The 8,933-nt window shown below is 38.3% G+C and overlaps 1 protein-coding gene across 1 annotated transcript; it reads left to right on the top strand.

Annotated features, from left to right (window-relative positions):
• Window positions 1-5,541: 5,541 nt before the first annotated feature.
• Window positions 5,542-8,311, top strand: PRK (phosphoribulokinase). The gene is made up of 5 exons (XM_087328410.1): window positions 5,542-6,168; window positions 6,654-6,738; window positions 6,868-6,952; window positions 7,213-7,457; window positions 7,806-8,311. The coding sequence occupies exons 1-5, from the start codon at window positions 5,561-5,563 to the stop codon at window positions 8,052-8,054; spliced, it is 1,272 nt and encodes a 423-aa protein (XP_087184536.1). The 5' UTR covers window positions 5,542-5,560; the 3' UTR covers window positions 8,055-8,311.
• Window positions 8,312-8,933: the final 622 nt, after the last annotated feature.

Raw genomic sequence — 8,933 nt, 5'->3', positions numbered from 1 at the left:
CCACATGTAATAGAGATAATTCTCGATGTTAAAACAAAACATTTGCGTTCTTAAACAATAAAAGACTTAAAAATTAAATGGATAGATGTCTATAAAAGATGCTTCATGGGAAATGAGAAAAAACCATTAAAACTAACTTCCCTAACTTTTCATTGCAAGAGTGCGATGTTTTAAAAAAGAGAAGTATGTTACGGGCATGACCATAATTTATCCATGGTAAGTTGTACCGTAGTATTCTACACATGAGGATAAAGTGTGAGGGTTAATGGAGAATGTGAAGAAGGGAGGATTATTTTTAATTCTAGGAATTGAGATAATCCATAAGGGCCAAGTGTGAACTTGCTTGGGGGCCTTAGATCTGGCCATAAATATGAGGCCTAACCACCCTCATTATACATCATTTGACTATGTTGAGATTGTGATCTTGTGGTAAACAGAGTCTTGTAGCAAGCGCGCCAGTACAAGATACGACTTGATGTCATGGGGGGTATGGGACACCGATTAAGGCTAGGGTCTATCTCGATCCCTTCGCTCAGGTGTGGTCAGGTGGATCAACACCCTTCTTTCTCTCTCTTTTTTCAATCCATGTATCATTTATTTCTTTATTTCATGCTTACATTAGGAATAATCTTAAACAATTGGATATTAGTAGCAGGTCATGAGTTCAACCCTTACATTTCACAATGACATCTCTTTAATTTAGAAAAATATGTATGATATTAAAAATCGGAGCCTTGAACATGAGGCCTAGGATTAGTAATTTAACAACTTATCCATAGGGTAAGCTAATTAAGAGATAGCAAAGAGATTCATCCCCACTTGGAGTTCATATTCCCAATGGGAAATATTGTCTCCATTAAAGTGCACATTGAGAGAAACGTTTGCAAGGATAAGCCCCCCTATTGACAATGATGGGAAGCTAGATACGAGATCGATGGCATGGTTGATGGATAAAGGGTTGCGTGGTAACTATAATGTAGATGGTAGACAAAGGGACATGCTCTAGCTATGGGGAGAGATAGAGATTTATTTTCTATATTTTGATTGATGAGGATGTCAAGAATAAATTCCTTATATGCCCAATTGATAAAATCATGACTTGGGTTGCTATTCACAACTTTGGGCATCATTAACCAAGAAGAATATTTCATCATTTTAGTGGGTTTTTGCTCAAGATGCTACAAATTTACCCTCCCCATAATATATTTATTGTTTTACTACCTTAGGTCTTGGCGTCTATTATTATGGATCATGCTAATGATAAGAAAGAATTTAAGAGATTAAAGAGAATAATAGATTAAAGGTGTTTAACCACACCAACCATCTTGAGTGAAGGACATGAGATGATCATAAAATACCATCAGTGTTCTATACCGCTGAATATACCATATGTTATACATTGCATGTTGAATAACAGGTTTGAAGAAGGGAGATTAGCCTCACCAAAAGAGTCTCGAGATCATCTCAAGATGCCAGAAAGGGGGTGCCTAGTCCCTCTTACATTTACTCAACATCTAAGGCTCCCAAACTAGTGTTCCCATGTGTCATAGATTCACATTGATTTGTCCCAAATCTTAGGATAAACAGTTTCCCAAAGATCCTACCCTTGGGCCTTAACTCATTAAAATTAGCAATACAATTGGTTTGTAAGATTATACCTATAACATATTCCCCATTTCTAAATCATTACACTCTTGCAATGACAAATCAAAATCTCAGAATACATTAGACTTTCATTTATCATTGCAAGTGTACAATGGTTTAGAAACAAGGGAGTATGTTATAGGCATAACCATACAAACCAATTGTATAGCTAAAGGGTAGGCCGATATGGAAAGTGACTATCATAGGATTTGGGACAAACTATAACACTTGGTTGATAAGGTTATACATATAACACCTATGTACAATTGGAGTATGATCAATGGTTTCTTGTTTGATGGCCTCCGTGAAGTATCACAACATATATGCAAGCTTAAAGGACAATTGATTTAATAGTTTTCACAAGTTAAGTTTTTGTGAACACCTTGTCATTGTAGGAGTTGCTTTTATGTCAACTCATCTTCTTGCACAAAGGATTTACATTACCACGAGATCCCCACTATTTAGTTGGATAGCAAGCGGGTTTTATATTGTCATGCTGCTTAAATATATACCTTACTTTTACATAAAACGAAAGATTGAGACGTGGAATCTTGGTGCACATGGTAAAAATTTATGTAGGGATTATTATCAGGGTATGTCCCCAATAAAGAGAGGGAGGGGATATTTTGAGCTCTTTGGAAAATCGTAGGGGTTCTTACGAAACCTTATAAATTTCCCTTAACCTTTAATTTAATGATGAAAAGAGAGCAAAATAAGAGACATTAATGCTTAGATATTGTTATATCCTTCATATAATTTGAGTCGTGTTTGCATCTTTCCTATAAGTTTGGGAAAGCCAACAAGTTCATTTTATTTGCTTGTCGAGTTGCACATTTCTTTGAATTGTTATTTTGTTGCATTCATGAAGTTTTGGATAAGATGAACAGAGAAGGTAACCGGAAAATTGGAAACAATCAGTAAGCATTATTCTTTATTATCCTTGAATGAGTACACAAACATAATCTAATGGCTAAGTGGGCCTTGAACCCTTGATTCTCTCATGATAAATAATGCAATGAATTTGAAACTCTAATAGTAGAAAATATTTCAAGCACTAAAATAACATTTGATTGAGAAGCTAAATATAAAAGATTTATGGTTTCAACTTCAGTTCATATAATGGAGCTAGTAGAGTTTGGAGCACAAGAATTAGTATTGAGCCTTGTTTATAGAAGAGACATGAACATCTACTTCCCAAACACTATTTTGTTGTCGAATTGCTTTCTATCTCATTTGAAGCCGTGCAACTTATAAAATAAACTTGACCTCAATATAACTGCCACTGAAATACCGAGTATAACTATGCGGGGAAACCAAGTGCCAACTTTTAGTATTTTGAACAAAACAAATGGACTTTTCTTTTCTACAACTTAGCCAATTTTTATGAGTTTAGTTGAAGCCATAGGGAAATCTTCGACATCACAAATGCAAAGTTTTATCACTATCTTAACATACTTCTTGCCGTGCCCCCTTAAATCAATAACTATGTTATAGTGAAACTATCCTATAAGCATAGTTGATAGTAAAAATAGGCCCAATGAGTTGTAAAACTTGTCAATAAGCATAAAAAAGGGTAAACAAATAAGATGTTTCAAGGTTACATTAGCATCACCCACAAACGATATCATTTGACATAACTACTTTTGGTTGTAAGAACGTAGAATTCAACAGGAGACAAACTACATTTACAATTTCATAGAGCCAAAGAACACGTAAATAATAGGCCTTAACAGTGCAATCATGTAATTATTGAGAAAATAGGCAATTACATACTAATTACCATTGATTTTTTAGAGATACTTAGTGTGAATTCACATACACTTTTGACTCTTACAAGAATGAGATGGTGGATGATTGGATCTAGAAAATATGAGATTGAAGGTAAAACAAGTGCACACAATATGTGAAACAAGGAGACAATATGTGAAAGTGCATATCATAATGTTGAACCAACTTTGGATACACTCTAAACTAGAATCCACAATTCTAGTGCATAAAAAAGCCAAGGGTTCTAATGAAAGGTCTAACATAATCCATTTTTGGTAGTTTCACTCATCTTTGTTTGACCCAAGTATGCATGTCCTGAAAATCTATTGATGATATTGTGGTGTGCATACATGCAGACCACAATATCTTCAAGTTAGAAACCCCTAAATCCCCACCATATGTAGCCAAGTATGTTATACAATATACCTTGGCCTCAAGAAGTCTGAAAGCTTGTTTTATTATCCTAAGTTTCAATTGAAAGTGGCAATAGTGATAATGAGGATAGCTTTTGTTATGTTCCAATAATAGTATTCAAGACTCTGAATGGTGTTAGGCATGATGACAAACTAATGAGGCCCTACTAGTTAAATCTCTAACAAGAGAAGATTATATATTTTCTCTTGGCCACAAACATATCATTTAGACCTCACTTTACTTTCATAATCACTTGCATGTTAAAGAGAAATTGTGTCATTTGATCTCATTCAAATTGTGGAAAAATGAAAACTTAATGTGTTAACACTATTTATATGTACAAATTGTTGGAGTGCATTATCTCAGAATAATTATGAATTTTTATAATAATTGTTCAACAAAAAACTCATTGCTTGAAGGCTGGGCGCACAACCTTAATCCGAAAAGCACAAACTTTACCACTACATCCAAACCCACAAACTTGAGGCTAATAGAACACTGCAACAAGGTGACATCTAGAAGTTCGCTTTTGGATGGGCCTTGATATGAAGACACCTATGGTTGATGACGTGATGGATAGCTATTCCTTTTGCAATTTTGGAAGATTCCCGTGCTTACCATCATACCTTGTTGATAGGTATGCTAATAGGTATGTGACACCACTTGGGAAGACTTGGACACCAATATCCAAAGGTGTGTTGTGATTTAAGAACTAGTTGGCATCAAGGGAGGCTCATCAATCCCATGGCTCCTCCATGACACCTAGGCCAACTACCATGCTGACTCGGTCTTTACAATATATATAATTCATGAGCGTTGTTAACAATCCCTTAATTAAACGTCCCCTGCATTGAGGCATAACGCCCCCGAACATGTCTATCCTAACAATGTTTGTTTCCAAAATATAGTCTAACAATGTTGTGCATGCACACGCCTTCGTCACTCGAATGCCGCTCTCTTGCTTGATGCTGCCTCTTCTCCATCTGGCATGTTTGCTGCATGTCCAACCCCACATAATATACGGTGTGGGTGGGCGCACGATATTTGTCGCCGTCTCCCCCTGCTCTAGCTCGTAGAAGCAAGGAAGGCGAGAGAGTGTGAGAGCAGGGAGAGAGGGAGATGGATATCGTGCACCCAAGTGGTATTGTGCGTTTCGGACGGACATGCTGCGAACATGGATGGGAGAAAAGCAACATTTTGGGAGAGCAAGAGTAATGAAGGAGTGTTGGATGTGGAAAGGAGAAAAGTGTGTGTGTGTGTGGAGCAATCCATGGAAAGGAGAGATAAGTATGTATGTATGTATGTATGTAAGTAAATGTAAATGTGATGAGCTTTGGAAGAGGGGGAAGGAAGAGGGATTGGAGATGACATGGAAGTGGTGGAGGAGAGCGACACGTGTCAATGGGCTATCTCATTTCTTTATCACGTGTGTGGCTGCAGATGTCTCTGCCTCAAAATTTATCTCTCCATCAAACAAGAAGAAGAAGAAAGGAAAGGAAAGAAACAGAGGAAAAAAAGAGAAAAGAAGAAGGGAAGGAAAACAGAGCATTACTCAAAATTTGATCCTCCTCCCCCCACAAAAAAAAAACACCATCTAATTCTCACTTCTGAGCACAACCCATTTCTTCTCTGAGGGAAAGAGGAAGTGGGCAGAAGACAGGAGTGAAGAAGGAAGGTGGTTTTTTTTTGCTTACTGTTTGGGAGAAAGCTTTTTGCTCTGTTCCCTGCCATAGCCATGGCTTCAGCTAAGCTTATGTCATTCCATCCCACTACCATGACATCCTCTCCTTCTTCCATCACCATCTCTTCATCCCCTTCCTCCAACCTTAGCAGCCCGGGTTTCTACAGAGGCAATTCCCTCATCATGCCCTTCTCATGCATTAACCCTAACTCGATGGCGGCCACCACTTCCCCCCGAGGAGGAGTGAGGATCGCGGTCGTGTGCATGGCCACCCAAGATCAGACCCCCGTCATTATCGGCCTAGCTGCCGATTCCGGGTGCGGTAAGAGCACATTCATGCGCCGGCTAACCAGTGTCTTCGGTGGAGCCGCAACCCCCCCAAAGGGCGGGAACCCCGACTCCAACACCCTCATTAGTGACACCACCACAGTCATTTGCCTCGATGATTACCACTCCTTGGATCGCAACGGTAGGAAAGAGAAAGGTGTCACGGCCCTTGACCCGCGCGCCAACAATTTCGACCTTATGTATGAGCAAGTTAAGGCGATCAAAGAAGGGCGTGCGATCGAGAAACCTATCTATAACCATGTCACTGGCCTCCTCGATCCCCCGGAGACCATCCTCCCCCCTAAGATCTTTGTCATTGAAGGTCTTCATCCCATGTAAGTACCCCATCTTTTAAGTTACAACTCTCTCTCATTGGATGTCTTTTAATGGTTTCAATCCATGTACATGCATCAATGGTTGTTTGATCACATTACATGTATGTATCCATGGGAGTGTTTGATCTCATTACATGCATGTATCCATGGGAGTGTTTGATCTCATTACATGCATGTATCCATGGGGAGTGTTTGATCTCATGACATGTTTGCATGCATCATAACAGTTCAATGATCTCATGCATGTATGCATGCATCAATCCATTGTGTATGATATCATTACATGTAGTACACAAAATTGTTGAAAAGCTAATTAAAATGCATGCACATTCATTGAGTTCATTATAAGATGCACATCAATAGGTCTAATCATCGAGCTCAATTACATGAATATCTAATGCACCGGTAATTCTTGAATGGTTTGGCTTTGAGCATGATGTATAGATTTGGTAGTTAATCATGTACTATTTGCGTGTTTGTAACAGGTATGATGCCAGAGTAAGAGACCTTCTAGACTTCAGCATCTACCTTGACATCAGTGATGAGGTGAAATTTGCATGGAAAATCCAGGTAAGACAACTCTATTAAGCCATAACATATACTAAAAATTAGAGAGAAACCACTGAAAGTATATTAGATTTGCCTAAAGTTTCAAAGAATCACATAAAATAAATCAAAATGTTTGTTCCGTCTTGACAGCGTGACATGGCCGAGAGAGGACACAGTCTTGAGAGCATCAAGGCGAGCATTCAAGCAAGAAAACCCGACTTCGATGCATATATAGGTATTGCTACAATGACACACATGATGTCCCATGTTAGCACAGTTTATCGGACATTGCCGAGTTATGTCACGTGTCCAATATTGTAGGACATGTATATTAACCTAACTAATTACATTTAAATGTGGTCATTGTCAATTGTTTGGTTGGGATTTTCAGATTGAAATGATCTACTTATTTTGGTGATCTTACTCCCAAACTTGGTAGTTATTTGCTGATGATTGTAATAACTCTATATGTGGTGTGTTTTTGTCCTAATTCAGACCCTCAAAAGCAACACGCTGATGTCGTTATCCAAGTGTTGCCCACACAACTCATTCCCGATGACAATGAAGGCAAGATCTTGCGGGTCCGCATGATCATGAAAGAGGGTGTGCCATACTTCGAGCCCACATACTTGTTCGACGAGGGCTCCACGATCTCGTGGGTACCATGTGGCCGCAAGCTCACTTGCTCTTACCCCGGAATAAAATTCTCATATGGCCCAGATGTCTACTATGATAATGAGGTATGGGGCAATCTCGAAGATCACCCGGTGCTATTCTAATGGCATTCATACTTTTTCATGATTATGTCTCGATAGTTACTCTACTTAACATTCATTGATCGCGACGTCATGTCATGCATCGAAACATATACATTTTGTATAACAAAATAGATAAGGTAGATTAAATTCATCTGAAAGCCACTTTCCAAACCAGATCCGTGGTGCCTCTGAAAAGCAATGCCGAACTTGTATGCATCTCTTAAGAAAATGCCGATGCGAATAACTACCAACACATAAAAAAAAGCAGTCTACAAGCTATATAACTGTCCTTTAACTCTTTGTTTTTTGGTTTGAACTATTTTTTGTTAGGTGTCTATTGTGGAGATGGATGGGCAATTTGATAAGCTCGAAGAACTTATCTATGTCGAGAGCCACCTAAGCAACATCTCGACCAAGTTCTATGGTGAGATCACACAACAAATGTTGAAGCATGCCGACTTCCCCGGTAGCAACAATGGCACCGGCTTCTTCCAAACCATCGTTGGCCTTAAGATTCGGGAGGTCTACGAGAAGATCCGTGCGAAGGAGGCCGGTGTTCTTGAATCGGCAAAGGCATAAAAAATTTACCTCTTTAATGTCCATGATCCAGGCAGTACATTTATAATAGAATATTTGTGTGTTCTCTTGGCACCCTTGTTTTGTACAATTTTGTATGCTTTTCGCCATACGACCCAAAAAACAAAAAAAACACCCTGTGTCTTATGTACATCAATGTGCTTGCCCATGTGAAGGTTTTCTCTCGGTTTCTTGTATCGAAAACTTGAGATCAAATGTGTACTCGAAGCAATGGAAAGCATTCCTCTTTTTTCTTTTCATACGATGTTATTGGATTAATTCCATGTAAAATTTAGCAAGAATAATACCATTTTAAGTGTGTATGTGAATAATTATGTGTTGTATTCTTGAGCCTTGATTTACAACTTAGGCCGCTTCTAGCTAGAAAGAAAAGACCTTCCATTAAAGACTAATGCACAGTGAATTAGAATGTAGGGCATAGTGAATTAGGGTTTAGGAAAACAACATTAAGGTTTAGGGCAAATTGAGTAAGGTTTAGAATAGATTGGAACCAATGCGTTAGGATTTAGGGTTCAAGAGCTAGATATAGTAAGAAGTGGCACATCATTGTTTCCTTTTATGCCCATTAATAGCTCCAAGTTCCAAATGAGGAGATGAGAGGACAAAGTACCACGATGAGACATAAAAGGCTCAAGGGTTTAAGGACTGATGTAGATTTGATTTTAGGATTGAATGATTACACTAGAGGGTTTAAGATGAGTTTTTACTATGTTTAATTTAGAACTTGAGACTATGTTGTAGTGTTTAGTATGATTCGGTGAATAAAACATCACAATGTGGTGCCAAGGTTTATAATATAACATAGCTATGTATCAATCTCCACTAAAAGCAAAAAAGAATCAATGAATTTGATGGGAAGAT

Source organism: Azolla caroliniana, unplaced genomic scaffold (assembly GCF_043228905.1).
Source record: "Azolla caroliniana isolate FFs.n. ecotype wild unplaced genomic scaffold, voAzoCaro1.0.p SCAF_12, whole genome shotgun sequence".
NCBI classification, from domain to species: domain Eukaryota; kingdom Viridiplantae; phylum Streptophyta; class Polypodiopsida; order Salviniales; family Salviniaceae; genus Azolla; species Azolla caroliniana.
Note: the sequence above shows the minus strand (reverse complement) of the source record. Positions and strands in the feature narration are given on the sequence as shown.

Bases quoted from the DNA above. Each gene is read 5' to 3' on its own strand.
- PRK (XM_087328410.1), top strand. From the start codon at position 5,561: ATGGCTTCAGCTAAGCTTATGTCATTCCATCCCACTACCATGACATCC. The intron at 6,739-6,867 runs GTAAGACAACTC...CCGTCTTGACAG, and splicing joins AATTTGCATGGAAAATCCAG to CGTGACATGGCCGAGAGAGG. The intron at 7,458-7,805 runs GTATGGGGCAAT...ATTTTTTGTTAG, and splicing joins ATGTCTACTATGATAATGAG to GTGTCTATTGTGGAGATGGA.